Source organism: Armigeres subalbatus, chromosome 2 (assembly GCF_024139115.2).
Source record: "Armigeres subalbatus isolate Guangzhou_Male chromosome 2, GZ_Asu_2, whole genome shotgun sequence".
NCBI classification, from domain to species: domain Eukaryota; kingdom Metazoa; phylum Arthropoda; class Insecta; order Diptera; family Culicidae; genus Armigeres; species Armigeres subalbatus.
Genome location: NC_085140.1, coordinates 147,673,755 through 147,690,782, shown reverse-complemented (window position 1 = coordinate 147,690,782; position 17,028 = coordinate 147,673,755). Strand labels below are relative to the sequence as shown.

Below are 17,028 nucleotides of genomic sequence, written 5' to 3'. Positions count from 1 at the left end.
AGGCACTCTAAAGCATGTTTTCGTAATGCTCGAAAGCCTTTTTTCAAGAGGCTCGAAAGTATTCTTTCATGAGGCGTGAAAGTCTCCTTTCAAGAGGCCTCAGGAAGCTTACTTACAACAGGCTTGGAAGCCTCCTTTCCCTCCTTCCCAGAAACTCGGAAGCATCCTTTCCACAGTCTCAGAAGCCTCCTTTTCAGAGACTCAGAAGCCTTTTTTTGTGAGGCTCAAAAGCCTATATTCAAGACTAGAGGCTCGGAAGCCTTCTTTCATGATGTTCGAAAGCCTCATTCCAAGTAAACTTTTCAATATCTGTTATAGCTAAGATTGTAAGAATTTCTCGAAAAATACAATCATATTTATAGAGGAAAGATTGCACATCTTCATTGTTTGTTTGATGAAGCGGATATTTCTCAACCTTCAATTTGCTCAATAATTGTTAATTAAAACGGCAAAATTTGGAGGGCTGGGGTGCCCTCTACTAGAAAGCCGTTCTCAATTATAAATATAGTCTGGTGGGTTTGGAAGATGTTGTTGGGATGTTGGGAACTGATCGAGACCTTGCCGACAGATAGTTGTTGACGATTTTCACAAAGCAGCTGGGAAGTGGATCGACCTTGTCAGAAACCGAACTGTTCCTCCAGCAAGATATTGTTTTTTTCACATTTCCTTTTTTTAGAGCTTGGATAACCCTGAAAAAAAGTTTCCCAGGGTCCTTTCCAGGCTTCCGGATGAGGATTACTTCCATTGACTTCCAGAACGATGAGAAGTAACTGATTCTAAGCAACTGGTTAAGAATCAGCTTTATGTAGATGCTCCCGGACTTTTGCTCTGGACCTTTCATGTTTCTGCTTTCGTAATGATTTGATATAGGCTGAAATCTCTTACTCCTTCGAAAAATTGGTGGCAGTAGTTAGATGAAGGTTGTTTTTATGCTCGGTATTCGCATGCTTCTTGAAGATTACCGACGATGGTACTAGATTGTGTGAGCTGACGAGGTGGTGACCTATTGCGATGGCTTTCATTTACCCATGGAGCCTTTTGTTGTTCAAAAGCTTGGCACAATTTGGAAAAAAGAGCTGGTTTGGTTGCAGCAACTCTAATGTGACGCAATTTAGTCGCATTCGAATCGCAGAAACTTATCTATAGCAAGTGTGCGACTCCGGTGGAGTAAGTCATCCATCGCGATAGCTTTGCCCATGATAGAGCAAGCATTCCATCAACCAGATTTAAATTACGTAGAGCAAAGATCTGAATGGAATCAAGTGTGGTCAGCTACGTAAAAATAAGCGCAAGTTGCGCTGAAAATGTGAAGAGGAGATATATTCGCATCAGAAAGCGGTGGGTCTTGAAAGACTGGTGTTTGCGAAGGAAGAAACTGTATTGGCCCCCGGGTGGGCGATAAAGAAAAAAAGTTTCGTAAGGTAAAGACCAGAACTGAAACTGCTTTAAGCCTTGATTGATTCCTGATAGAGGCACGCCTTCTGATCTGCAAAGATTATGTTCTCTTTGGGTGGCTTCTGGTGGCCTGACAATTAGTCCACTGCCCTTCAGCCATAAGATCCATGTTTTTGATGTAAATCAATCCATGGAGTGCGTTCCAATGCGGGAGTAAAGCTTCTATGGGGAGGCCATTTAGTCAAAAATCATTCTGCCGAAAGCCATTAGATTAAGGCCGCTAGACCGTTTGGCCGAATAAGCCATTTGATTGAACCCATCTGGTCGGAAGTCATTTGGCCGAATATATCGTTTTGTAGAAGGGGTCGTTTGACATGAAGGGCCGAAAATGTCGTTTGGCCGAACTGGTCATTTTGCCGAAAATGCAATTTGCCCGAAATAGTCGTTTGCCACAAAGGCCAATTTGGCCGAACGGGTCTACGGAGGACAATGTCGTTTTACCAAATAAGTCAAATGCCTAAACATGGCATTTGGCCAAAACACCCTAGCAGCACAATTCACGTTGATTCGGTTGTAATAACTCATATATGACCAAATTTGGTCATATATGAGTATCACCGAATAGGTCATTAGGCATAAAATATGATTCAGCCGAAATGGTCGTTTGGTAGAAAGGGCCACTTGACTGAATGGGTCATACCACCGAAAATTTTGTTTGGCCAAACAGATCATTTGGCCGAAAATGGTCGTTTGGCAGAAAAGGCCATTCGGCTAAAAATGTAATTTGACCGAACGGGTCATACCGCCGAAAATGTCCTTTGGCCGAACAGGACGTGTGGCTGAAAATGTCGTTTGGCCGAACGAATCATACGTACATAAGCACGGTCAAACGTTTCCCTTGTCATTTCTTATTTCTCATTTCTCATTTATTGCAACGAGAAGTGAGAAATAAGGACTAAGAAGTGAGATGTTAGAAATAAAGAATGAGAAGTGAGAAGTTAAACGTTTCACTTCTCTATTCTTATTTATAATTTCTTACTTTTCACTTCTGATTATTATCACTTCTCAATTATCATTAATCTCTCCACACTTTTTACATTCACTATTGTTCGACGACATTTTCAGCCTTATGATCTGATTAGCAAACGGTGTTTATTACAAACCGTTTGGCCATAATATATTTCGGCCAAATGGAACTTTCTAATAAACAACCATTTCGAACAAACGGCTTTTTCGGACAGAAGACTTTTTTGACCAAGCGACTTTTTGTCCGAATGACCGGTTTATCTAAACAACATCTTCGGTCGTAGACCCGTTCGGCCAAATCACATTTTTTTGCTACATACTCCCTGCCAAATGACCATTTCGGTGAAATGACTTATTTGATATAAAATTTGCTTATAGGCTCTTTCGGCAATATGTCGCTTACGGGTAAAAGACATTTTCAAAACGTTGTTGTCGGTCTAATTACTGTTTCGGCTGAACGTCCAACTCGGCCAAAATGAAATGACTTTTGGCCTAAAGTGCTAATCAAGTGGCATTCAGTCAAATGTCTTTCGGACGAATGTCTTCTGGCTTAATGACGCTTCTCCAAGATCTTTCGGATCTCCTACGAACATTGGCCGGCATTTCTTCTTTCGTTCCGGATTTGCGATATGCGGCTGATTCGTTTCGCGTTCCGTATTCACCATTGGGTGCACTTTCCGTTCAACTCACATTTTAGTCTAATGTTACTGGATTTTAATTTTATCGACAATGGATCTCCGATATCGTTATCTTTCACAGTTCAGCTTGGCAACCTTGCAATACCTCAATTAATACAAACAAAATGGCCTAATTTTAACATAAGGGTCATTATAAGAAAAACAATAATAACAGAAAAAATATTGGTCATGTAATCATGTGGCCATAAACTGAGGATCATCTGCTGTTCGATCTCGCTTGAAGCAGTTTCTTTAGATGACCCTCGTTACTACAAAAGAACGCATATACATTATACAAGACAGGCAGAAACTCTCCATTACATCGACTCATCGTTCCATTCGAGGACATATGATTGCCAAATTTTTCAGTCACCTTTCCTACTCAAGGAATTCACTTCCAATGCTTATCTGTTCATTGCATACTTCAAGTTCGAAGCGCCGCCGCAAGTAAATATGTACAACCGAAACATGTGTTTTCCGAGTCTCACTCAATGATTACCTTCCAATTCGTCACCATTGCCCAAGTTCCGTGGAAAGCCGGCGGCACACAATCGGCGCCAATTAACGCACGGTGTTCCAACGGCATGTCAAGTATGCTTTGGAGGGCGCTCTCATGGCTGCCACGGATTACATTGGCCGATTTGTAATTTGGCAATCTTACAGTTACGATCGTTAATCATTTTAACTTTGGTTCGATTTATTCTTCTTAGTGATTTGTCGATCATACATGAATCAGTCTTTTCATTTACTCTGTAGATTTTAATTGGTGTTCTGGTTCTAATATGTCAATCAATATTTACTTGAATAGATTTACAAAGATTCAAGCAAACTTATTGGAATCGTAGTGAGTGCTAACAATAAATAAAACTGTTAGAACCCACGTCAATACTTTGTCACGATTGCATCATTTACAAGATCATCCAACTTCTCCGAAGCCAACTGCCTTCACGTTTGTTGTTCGCAAATATTTAGAAGCGTAAATGAGCGTCGCATGGACCTCATCACCGACGGCGCTTGTCCCGTCAATGATGATGCAGTTGAAAAACCCGCGCTCCCTATTTATAGAGAGTATTATTTTTAAAGAGGAACGTGTCACCCCCATCCAAACAACGTAATTTTCACTTTTCGTCTGTCGCTGGTTATGCATCCGTCTAATTGTCGTTTTCCATTTCTGTTTTCCTTCCCCGCAGGTTGGCGATTCAACTGACACATTACCTATGGAGCAGCAACAGAAGCCACATTCCTATCACGGTAAGAAGTCCGGTAAGGCGTCCGTGCGGGACGCCCTGAACACGTCGGACCTATTCAAGTTGTACAACATGCTGAACGTGGTAAAGGTAGATCTGCTCTGGGGCCGACAAGACGCCGACGAAGTTGCAGAGTCCCAGATGGGATCCACAGCACAGAGCACGACCGACGTTCAATATAAGCAGAAATCGGCCTCGCCAGCTCCGGAACAGCAGCCACAGAACATGAGCAGCAACAGCAGCACCACCAGCAGCAGTTCAGTGAGCGAATCTGGCAGCAGTATAAAGGGGCACATTCGTCGCCCGAGCACAGCCTCCATGGCCTCGTCCAACAGTGGAAGCACTCTGAGCGACTCCGAGAGCGAAATTAGCGCCGAAAATGACTCCGGAATCGAGTCGGAGAGCAACGTTGACCAGGACAAGAGCACCGAGCTGGCGAAACAGTTCCGAACCCATCTGCTGGGACTGTATCGATCGCTGGAACAGATGACGGAAGCAGCCAACTATCTGACGGCCAGATATCAGAGCGACGTTGGACCGGTCTAAGTTGGTGCGGCTCTCGGTTATTGCGGGTTCTGCACGCTAAACAGAGAGAGATAGAGACGGAAAATGTTCCCCCGGTGATATAAAGCAAAAATGTGTCCCCGAGACTAGTACACGAAATGTGTCCGCGCAGCGCGCGTGCGCTCTGGCATAACGACGAAAACCAAATCTCTGTATAAAGGTAATAAAAAAAGGAAAGGAATGATTCTGCAGACTAGGAGCTAAACAACATCAACAAACAATTCTATGCATGTAAATGTAGATGTAGGGAGACTTATGTTTTGTTCTTTTGTTGCCGTGTACGAAACCATCTATATTTTCTGATTAGGTAGATGAGTGAACGTTTCTGAGTGCCTGTGATGAGTAACTGTTGAGTGAGTCCTCGTGCGAACCGAATGAGCAGATAAACGTACTAGTTCTTAGAGAGTAGAAATTAGTTTCTCTAGGTCATTTTCATTTATAATTGGGTAGATCTGAGCCTGAACATGGGCGAGTTTTGGTTTGGTTCCGGCACATGAAATCAACACAGACCGGTTGGGTTTGTGTGCGTGTGCTTGTGCAAGCGCATGGGGGAGAGATGAGTGACCACCGCACCGCCAATGTGGAGGGTCCCTCAGGCATATCGTAGTAGACTGAAAACGTGTCGAACGAACACTCGCGCATGCTCAGCCTGCTCTCACGCCTGCCTCATTCGGTCGCGCGCTTAGTTTACTTTTTCATCTTGGTCGTTGCAACAATGAACGGAAGATGATGATAGATTTATTTAATTTAGACAAGAAGAAAACTGATAATGTGGGATTAAAGATTATTTATTGTAAAATAATTGAACTGAGTTGTAACATTTTTCTCTGATTTTTTTGTTTGCTCGGTTTTCTTTTACAAGTGAAAGGGTATGTGTGTTAGGGGATATAAAGTAATTGAAACCGGACAAAGCAATCAGGTTCAGTAGATTAGACCACCTATGAACAAGTCTGGCATGAGCAGAGAAATGGAGAAGTAGCGAAAGTGTGTGTTTTAATGAGATTATCAAAATCTTCTTACATTGGGAGTGAGAATAAACAGAAGTGCCAGCAGAGAGCTTAGTTATTAGAGATAAGACAGAAAGATCAGTGATACAGTTGAAGGATGTTATCTCGAATGGGAGAAAAAAATCGAACCGAATGAATGTAAGATATGTGTTTTCCAAAATGATTTAAAATTATACATATTTGTTCCCTTATCTATAGTTCGTGTTCTTTTCCTATGTGACTGGTATAAAGAAGAAGCTAAATGATTAGTTCGTCAAAAATGTTACAATTGCATAAATCTGATGGTGGCTAGGTTTCAATAATTGTCTGTCTTTCTGCAGGTACGCTTTTAAGTTCAACTTAGTCATTAAGGTGGCAGTAAGTAGATTTGTTCGCCGGCTAAGGAAAGGGGAATTGGCAGCGTGAATGTTGGCATTGCGTAATTTGCAGTGTCGAGGCTTGCTCAATGCTCATCCATCAACACGGATTCAGCATGGTATAAGACGGGTTTGCAAATTGTTGGCTCTTTCACTGAGTTTCCTATACATGAAAAGACATATAAAGGTAACGCGCTATCACCATTGAGCTTTGGTTTCAACTTTGTCAAATTTAGTTCATCAAAGACAGTATACATATAAAGGACAATACTTACAGTAGATAATCGCTTTCTCATAATGTTAACTTCCACTTTCAATGGTAGCTCGAAGAAAAACAGTTTATCAGTGATACTTGTTCGAAGCTTTGGTAAATATGTTATTTGGCTTTGCTGAAAATTCAAGATGACTTCCATTGCCGAGTATGTGGGAATATGCGCGATACGCTCCATGAGCCTTGATATTAAAGACCCTTATTACGTAACAGCGCAAATGTCAAATGCCAAGATTCATTATTCCAACCAAAACCAGCCTAAATTGTTTCGCCTAAATAATTTAAAAAACATTTTCGAATCATTCTTCCCGGTTTTTGATGAAATACATGGCGATCGATGTCTCATCTTTGTTTGGTATTCTTCTCTTCTCCTCAAACGTCAACGTTTCCTCAGTCGTTCATTTCTCATATAGTGGCAGTAGCTCTCATGAGATGAGCGTGCGCAATAGTGCATGTACATGACTGCTTCATAAAGGAGCATGCACTGCTGCAAATGTCTAATTTAATGCTATTCCTATCATAGATATACGATCAAATCGCTTGCGCAAAACAAACGACTGCTCGCTGGGCCTTTCAGCTATTCTTATTTTGCTCAATATTAGGATTAATTTTTAGCGTTAAAAATTGTTTTCGCATAAAGCATTTCTAGGCTATTTTTGTTAGTAAAAAATCTCAAATACGCAAAAAAAAAGAGAAAGAAAATGCCAAATAGTTTGAGTCTGCATCCCTCACCCTGCCCGATAATGAAAAAAATCAAATCTTCTCTTCTTCAAACGAGCAAGTCAAGAGAAAGATTTTTCGACTATTGGCTTCAAGAATTTCGGTTGAAATGATTAATTCACGTTTGAATAAAAAAAGAGAAAAAGGATCTATCCTTAGTTTTTTATTCGTTCGCTATCCGTTCAGTTGAAAGGGAAATTGCAATAAGTGTTAAAAATGGATGCGAAGCTAAATTCGTTTGCGAGGTGAGTGGATTCCATATACTGATCATATATCGAAATAGAAACTGTCAAACTAAATCAGCAAAAAACTTAGGCGAAACGAGCAAGCAGAGTGCTTTCTTTATACTTTAGTACTGATTCATTCCGTATACTTTAATTCAACTAACACATAGTAAGAAAAGGATAAACAAAAGCAGATACAGATAGGTGCATACCTCTCGAGTTTTTTCACCCAATTTCATAGTGAATGAAGTGAATCGATTCGTGTCGATTAATTCAATATTGAAAACAAATCAAATCAAAAATATCAACTGTGTTTAAGTGATTAATCATACGAGCATGCGAGTGTTCGTATGAATGCACAAAGCCCAAGACATATAAACTCATACACGCAAGTAAGATACGGTCGATCACCAATGTGGTCCGCAAACACTCCGAACATAATCTAAATGCTGACTGGGAAGCTTGAAGAATGATTTCAATTCAATAGTAAATACATAATAAATTGAACACATACATACATCCGTTAAACCAGAGGTAGAGAGGAAAACTCACTTGAGAGAAACAGTAAACGATGTAGAGAAAATGTTAAAGGATATATTTCAATAATAAAAAATATTTCAAATTTAGAAAACATGTTTTTTTGTGAACGAAAGTATGATGACAATTTAAACATCTGTATTCCATGATGTGCCCACGTAAGTAATTATTGTGCTAGTTTTAAGTCTTTTATCTGTGACCGTTGAATTCCTGCACGATTAGAAAGAAATACACTCGGTATTGAGCGTTCTCGATAAGGGAAATCCGTGTTTGGCAGGTTATTTATAGTGCGTTTATAGTCACCAATATGACAGAACAGTCGCATTAATCCACGTCTAATTGTAATGCAAACAGTGTGATTGATGCAGACAGTTGCCAGCTGTATTGAAATTTGTCCATGATGATAGTTTACTGTCCAGTATAGGGAAGATAAACTTCGTCTGCGGGTAAACTTACTACGTCACGTTAAGCACAAGGATAGAAAGTGACCAACGATCGCTGCCACAGTGGCCGACTGCTCTTCACATTCGCTTAGTGTACACCAAACCAAAGGATGCCGGATTTTGATACAGTCCTGCATCATTTATTTACATGCAGATAGTGTATAAAATTTGACATACACATGAATTGTTTAAGAATAAAGAAGCTTGCATGAACTGCAACGATCATGGAATCTCTGCTTAATAACTATACACTATACAATCATTTTTTTTCTTTGTACCACAAGTCCACTGTATAAGATCGTTTTATTTGTTTCACATGGAAACGCCTTCTCATCCTTGTTTATCCAGAATGACTACATGTAAAACATTCGAGCTAAGCGATGATTATTTAAAGAAAACTCATTGGAATTTCCCGTGTGTCTTCGTTGGCTTGGACATCAAGCACTGTAGGGGTAGTCGCCTTCCACGGTAGGGAGCCCTAATCGAAGAACGTTTACCGTAACATTAGACTTGGCTGTAATTAAAAAAAAATGAAATGTAAATAGTTGTTTATGAAAATCCCAAGTCAATGTTTTTTTTGGTGAGAGAAGAGGGGAAATGTGAGGGTGACATATATTAGAAAATGGGTAATCCACTTCCAGCGTGCATTGATGACAGATATGCAAATATTATTCGTATAACGATTCGATTGCCAACATTGACTAGTGAATAGCAGGCCATGACTTTGCCTTTTTTCCTCGTTGGGCAATGAACGGCGTTGCACGCCCGATAAGACAGCACACCAGCGGTCACACCAACGGATAGTTCGATCATCGGAATTGGGCCACACATGATGCTCGAATCATTCACGATGGCATCCCAAATGATAGTTGGTATCCCATAAGCTTCCCATGCCCCCGGTGTTGGAGACTCCGCATATATCGCAAGTTAGCTTAGCCTATTATTTCTATCTCCAACAGTTGTTAACCAGTTGACGCGCTCTTCTTAAAACAAACCATCTCGTGTTCTAGAGCAAGAGGGTTCTAGAGCCCCATGCACGGGCCGCATCTTGAGTTTTAAAAGGCATCAATTTAAATTAAAGAAAATAACGAACAACTATCAACCTATTGTTCACGCCTTGGAATTTGTCCTGTCTTAGCACATGCACAGCCAGTATTGAAAAGCATCCTGAAAATGTCGGTTGTGTTCCCGAGCATTTTATTTTCAGTATCAATATTTGAAGCATATGCAACCGTGCAGGCTTGAAATTGGGAGATAATTCATAACTCTCCGGTAATCAGATTATTCAGTAATGAATAACACGATCAACGAAAAGTTTTGAATAGACAAAAGTAAGAAACGGGGACAGCCGTACCAACCGTTTCATGTTCAGGGGGTTTGTGAAAAGGTAACGTTGGAAGTGACATTGCTAAGAAGATTAGTGTCACTCCTAGCTGATCTAACTTCTGGGGATGGAACACAGGTATTTCTTCCATATGTCCTGGCTCTTATGCCTAGGCTTAAGCGCCATTACTCGCTCTCTGAAACGAGATACAGTAAATAAAATAAAATTAGGGTAAAACGACCTATTATGGAGGGGTTAAGCACCGTGTCAAAATAAAATTGATTACAAAAATTCTTCAAAAATTACCTGTTGGTCGATTTCCATATTGTAGTAGTTGAATAGGATGCTCGTTAATTATAGTTTCGTAAATATTACGTGAATTGTGTTGAACTTATGTTGTTTTGTTTTTATCACAATAAAAACAAACTACCGCAATAATAGGACGCAGTTGCCTATCGTTGCGATATTTTTTGAAGGTCAGTCCTATTGTTGCGGTATGCTATGTAATTCTTATGGAGAACGATACCGCAACAATAGGACCTTAGCACTACCGCAATAATAGGCTCAAGGGATTCAAATTTTTAACGAAAAAAGTTGATTTTTCATCATTTTGAACGGAATTTTGTGAAACAAGTCGATAATTCGAAGAGTTTTAGCGTACCCACAATTGTTTTCAATGGTGTTATATCCAGAATGGACTACTTTAACACTACCGCAACATTAGGGCATACCACAACGATAGGACGTTTTACCCTATAAGAAATAAAATAAAATGACAAAAATTATAAAACACATTTTTATATTTACCCATAAACCATGATCGCGTTTTATTACTTACGATTTATCAGCAATGAATCAGATTGGTGGCGCTATACAAATAGTTTATCTTCGTCAAAACATAACATATTAAACACATTTTATCACAATATCACAACTTGTGATTTATCCAACACTGCTCACAAGATACACCAATTTTTAAATCTTTTTTAACTGCTAGATACCTATACAAAAAAAATCATAAAATCAAAAATTAAATAAAAACGGTTTTTTACAATATCTATAAATTACCGTCAACTTTTTTGTTATAGATAGAAAATTTTCAATCTCATAAAACAGTGAACTTCTTATAACATAGTAGGGACTATCGCGGAAGGGGTGATATCAAGTTAGAGCAAATTTCTGGGCGCGAGAAGGTTTTAGTCGTTTGGTAGCGCAGTATCATTAATTGACACTTGACCGGTCGCTACTAAACGCGCTGCTATAACAGTAGCGCGACTGACAGGTGACTAAATTTGGTAGCGCGGTAAGAGCGCTGCTATTTGATAAACTGTCAAACGTCACCGGTACGGAATACAGTAACCAAATTGAGAGCCGAAAAGGAGTGACGAAACTAAAATGACAGCGCTGCGCGGGTGTTCAAAATGCTCGCGCCCGATAATGATGATCTTAGAGAGATTTTTATTTATTTATTTCCAGACTAAGGCCGGAGTGGCCTGTGCAATACATAAAAGTCTTCTCCATTCAGTTCGGTCCATGGCTGCACTTCGCCAACCACGCAGTCCGCGGAGGGTCCGCAAATCGTCCGCAAATCCGCAACTTGTGGTTCATTCGTCTCCTCCACGTACGTACGTACGATTTCTTGCCATGATGCGTCTCCGAATATCTCTGCTGGTATCGTTATCGGCGGGCACCAGTGAGCCCAAGTACACGAATTCTTCAACCACCTCGATTTCGTCAACACCGATAGAAACTCGTGGTGAGTGGCTTACATTGACCTCTCTTGAGCCTCTTCCTATCATGTACTTCGTCTTTGACGTGTTGATGACTAGTCCAATCCGTTTAGCTTCCCTTTTCAGTCTTAAATAGACTTCCTCCATCCTCTCAAAGTTACGTGCCATGATATCAATGTCGTCAGCGAAACCAAATAACCCTCCTCTCCAAAGCGATGTTGAATAGCAGACACGAAAGACCATCACCTTGCCGTAACCCTCTGCGCGTTTCGAAGGGACTCGAGAATGCCCCTGAATATCGAACTACGCACATCACCCGATCCATCGTCGCCTTGATCAACCGTATCAGTTTATCCGGAAATCTGTTTTCGTGTATTACGTACCATAGCTGGTCCCGATCGATAGTATCATATGCCGCTTAGAAGTCGATAAATAGATGATGTGTGGGCACGTTGTATTCGCGGCATTTCTGCAATACTTGACGTACGGCGAACACCTGGTCTGTGGTAGACGTGGTAGAGCGTTCGCCCATAAATCCCGCCTGATACTGCCCCATGAACTCTCTTGTAATTGGTGTTAGTCGACGGCATAAAATTTGGGAGAGTACCTTGTAGGCGGCGTTCAGCAATATGATTGCGCGGTAGTTACTACAATCCAGCTTATCGCATTTTTTGTAGATGGGACACCCGACACCTTCCATCCACTCCTGCGGCAAAACTTCTTCCTCCCAAATCTTGGTCTACCCCAGGGGCTTTGTTGTTCTTCAGCCGGCCAATCTCATCCTGGATTTCCTGGAGATCCGGAGCCGGTAAAATTATGTCCTGCGCGCGTTCTCCCAGGTTCATCACCATACCGTCTGCCACATCGCCATTCAGGTGCTCTTCGTAGTGCTGCCGCCACTTTTGGATCACCTCACGCTCGTTTGTAAGGAGGTTCCCATTTATGACCTTACACATATCAGGCTGTGGCACGTGGCCCTTACGTGAACGATTCAACTTCTCATAGAATTTTCTTTCGTTATTATCGCGGTACAGTTGCTCCGTCTCTTCACGGTCTCGAACTTCCTGCTGGCGCTTTTTCCTCCGGAAAATCGAGTTTTGTCTGTTCAGCGTCCGTTTGTATCGTGCCTCGTTCGCCCTCGTGCGTTGTTGCAGCAATCTCGCCCATGCTGCATTCTTCTCCGCAACTAACTGCTCACATTCGCCGTCATATCAGTCGTTTTTCTGTTCCGGGGGCACCGTGCCTAGTGCAGCGGTTGCTATGGCGGATTAAATATCTTTCCAGCCATCTTCAAGAGACGCTGCGCCTAGCTGCTCTTCCGTTGCCACTTCCAGCTGCTGCGCGTGGTCTTGGGCTAGTCTACCATCTTGTAGATGTTCAGACGCGGCGGACGACTCTGGCGCGTGTTGTACACCGTCGAGAGTTTTGAGCGCAGACATACTGCAACGAGGTATTGGTCGGATTCAATATTCGCACTGCGGTAAGTGCATACATTCAAGATGTCGGAGATGAATTTACCGTCGATTAGAACGTGGTCGATTTGGTTTACCGTTACTTGATTACTATTGTTCACACGCCTTGGAATTTGAAAACAAAAAAAGTTGGGTTTCTTCATTATTAATTTATTTGTTGAATAAAATATTACTAAGATTGAATATGTATTGGATTGGCCATTAGTATTGGATATGGATTGGATTTGCTCTGGATTTCGATGGATTTGGATTGGCTTTTGCACTGGAATAGGATTGGGTTTGCATTCGATTTAGATTGGATTCGAATTGGACTTTTAATGGATTTGGAATAGATTTGGAGTGGATTAAAATTAAATTAGGAATGAATAATTTGGGATTGGGATTGGATAAGAATCGTTTTTTTTTATTCGAATCAGATTCTGATTTGGATTGGATTTTGATTCAGGTATGAATATGGATTTGTTTTGGACTTGGGATGGATTTTTATTTAAATTTGGATTGGATTTGAATTCAATTTACATTTGTACTAATTTATAACTGGAATTAGATTGGATGAAAATTTTAAATGAATTTTATACGGATTTAACTCGTATTTGGATGGATTAGATTTGGATTGGGTTTGGATTCAATATGGATTTGGATTTGATTTACATTGGATTTGGTTTGGATTTGGATTGCATCTGAATTGGATTTGGATTGGATTTGGATTGGAATGGATTTGGATTAGATTTGGATTGGATTGGGTTTGGATTTAATATGGATTTGGATCTGATTTACATTGGATTTGGATTGGATTGGATTTGGATTGGATTTGGATTGGATTTGGATTGGTTGGTTTGGATTGGTTTGGTTGGTTTGGTTGGTTTGGTTGGTTTGGTTGGTTTGGATTGGATTGGTTGGATTGGTTTGGATTGGTTTGGATTGGTTTGGATTGGTTTGGATTGGTTTGGATTGGTTTGGATTGGTTTGGATTGGTTTGGATTGGTTTGGATTGGTTTGATTGGTTTGGATTGGTTTGATTGGTTTGGATTGGTTTGAATTGGTTTGGATTGGTTTGGATTGGTTTGGATTGGTTTGGATTGGTTTGGTTGGTTTGGTTGGTTTGGATTGGTTTGGATTGGTTTGGATTGGTTTGGATTGGTTTGGATTGGTTTGGATTGGTTTGGATTGGTTTGGTTGGTTGGATTGGTTTGGATTGGTTTGGTTGGTTTGGATTGGTTTGGTTGGTTTGGATTGGTTTGGATTGGTTTGGATTGGTTTGGATTGGTTGGATTGGTTTGGATTGGTTTGGATTGGTTTGGATTGGTTTGGATTGGTTTGGATTGGTTTTGGATTGGATTTGGATTGGTTTGGATTGGTTTGGATTGGTTTGGATTGGTTTGGATTGGTTTGGTTGGATTTGGATTGGTTTGGATTGGTTTGGTTGGTTGGTTTGGATTGGTTTGGATTGGTTTGGTTGGTTTGGATTGGTTTGGTTGGATTTGGATTGGTTTGGATTGGTTTGGATTGGTTTGGATTGGTTGGATTGGTTTGGATTGGTTTGGATTGGTTTGGATTGGTTTGGATTGGTTTGGATTGGTTTGGATTGGTTTGGATTGGTTTGGATTGGATTTGGATTGGTTTGGATTGGTTTGGATTGGTTTGGATTGGTTTGGATTGGATTTGGATTGGATTTGGATTGGTTTGGATTGGTTTGGATTGGTTTGGATTGGTTTGGATTGGTTTGGATTGGTTTGGATTGGTTTGGATTGGTTTGGATTGGTTTGGATTGGTTTGGATTGGTTTGGATTGGTTTGGATTGGTTTGGATTGGATTTGGATTGGTTTGGATTGGTTTGGATTGGTTGGATTGGTTTGGATTGGTTTGGATTGGTTTGGATTGGATTTGGTTGGTTTGGATTGGTTTGGATTGGTTTGGATTGGTTTGGATTGGATTTGGATTGGTTGGATTGGTTTGGATTGGTTGGTTTGGATTGGTTTGGATTGGTTTGGATTGGTTTGGATTGGTTGGATTGGATTTGGATTGGTTTGGATTGGTTTGGATTGGTTTTGGATTGGTTTGGATTGGTTTGGATTGGTTTGGATTGGTTTGGTTGGTTGGATTGGTTTGGTTGGTTTGGATTGGTTTGGATTGGTTTGGTTGGTTTGGATTGGTTTGGATTGGATTGGATTGGTTTGGTTGGTTTGGATTTGGTTGGATTGGTTTGGATTGGTTTGGATTGGTTTGGATTGGTTTGGTTTGGTTATTGGTTTGGATTGGTTTGGATTGGTTTGGATTGGTTTGGATTGGATTTGGATTGGTTTGGATTGGTTTGGATTGGTTTGGTTGGTTTGGATTGGTTGGATTGGTTTGGATTGGTTTGGATTGGTTTGGATTGGTTTGGATTGGTTTGGATTGGTTTGGATTGGTTTGGATTGGTTTGGTTGGTTTGGTTGGTTTGGATTGGTTTGGATTGGTTTGGATTGGTTTGGATTGGTTTGGATTGGTTTGGTTGGTTTGGTTGGTTGGTTGGATTGGTTTGGATTGGTTTGGATTGGTTTGGTTGGTTTGGATTGGTTTGGATTGGTTTGGATTGGTTTGGATTGGTTTGGATTGGTTTGGATTGGTTTGGTTGGTTTGGATTGGTTTGGATTGGTTTGGATTGGATTTGGATTGGTTTGGATTGGTTTGGATTGGTTTGGATTGGTTTGGATTGGTTTGGATTGGTTTGGATTGGTTTGGTTGGTTTGGATTGGTTTGGATTGGTTTGGATTGGTTTGGATTGGTTTGGATTGGTTTGGATTGGATTTGGTTGGTTTGGATTGGTTTGGATTGGTTTGGATTGGTTTGGTTGGTTTGGTTGGTTTGGATTGGTTTGGATTGGTTTGGATTGGTTTGGATTGGTTTGGATTGGTTTGGATTGGTTTGGATTGGTTTGGATTGGTTTGGATTGGTTTGGATTGGTTTGGATTGGTTTGGATTGGATTTGGTTTGGATTGGTTTGGTTGGTTTGGATTGGTTGGTTGGATTGGTTTGGATTGGATTGGTTTGGATTGGTTTGGATTGGTTTGGATTGGTTTGGATTGGTTTGGGATTGGTTTGGATTGGTTTGGATTGGTTTGGATTGGATTTGGATTGGTTTGGATTGGTTTGGATTGGTTTGGATTGGTTTGGATTGGTTTGGATTGGTTTGGATTGATTTGGATTGGTTTGGATTGGTTTGGATTGGTTTGGATTGGTTTGGATTGGATTTGGTTGGTTTGATTGGTTTGGATTGGTTTGGATTGGATTTGGATTGGATTTGGATTGGTTTGGATTGGTTTGGATTGGTTTGGATTGGTTTGGATTGGTTTGGATTGGTTTGGATTGGATTTGATTGGTTTGGATTGGTTTGGATTGGTTTGGATTGGTTTGGATTGGTTTGGATTGGATTTGGATTGGTTTGATTGGTTTGGATTGGTTTGGATTGGTTTGGATTGGTTTGGATTGGTTTGGATTGGTTTGGATTGGTTTGGATTGGTTTGGATTGGTTTGGATTGGATTTGGATTGGATTTGGATTGGTTTGGATTGGTTTGGATTGGTTTGGATTGGTTTGGATTGGTTTGGATTGGTTTGGATTGGTTTGGATTGGTTTGGATTGGTTTGGATTGGTTTGGATTGGTTTGGTTGGTTTGGATTGGATTTGGATTGGTTTGGATTGGTTGGTTTGGATTGGTTTGGATTGGTTTGGATTGGTTTGGATTGGTTTGGATTGGTTTGGTTTGGATTGGTTTGGATTGGTTTGGATTGATTTGGATTGGTTTGGATTGGTTTGGTTGGATTTGGATTGGTTTGGATTGGTTTGGATTGGTTTGGATTGGTTTGGATTGGTTTGGATTGGTTTGGATTGGTTTGGTTGATTGGATTGGTTTGGATTGGTTTGGATTGGTTTGGATTGGTTTGGATTGGTTTGGATTGGATTTGGATTGGTTTGGATTGGATTTGGATTGGTTTGGATTGGTTTGGTTTGATTTGGATTTAATTTGGTTTGATTTGGATTGGTTTGATTGGTTTGG

The 17,028-nt window shown here is 40.6% G+C and overlaps 1 protein-coding gene across 1 annotated transcript in view; it reads left to right on the top strand.

Annotated features, from left to right (window-relative positions):
• Window positions 1–7,234, top strand: part of LOC134210981 (uncharacterized) — a 49,535-nt gene extending 42,301 nt beyond the window's left edge. The window contains exon 3 of the mRNA XM_062687460.1: window positions 4,289–7,234. Within this exon, the coding sequence (XP_062543444.1) occupies window positions 4,289–4,891 (603 nt within the window). The 3' untranslated portion in view covers window positions 4,892–7,234. The remainder of the gene's footprint in view (window positions 1–4,288) is intronic.
• The last annotated feature ends 9,794 nt before the right edge of the window (window positions 7,235–17,028 follow it).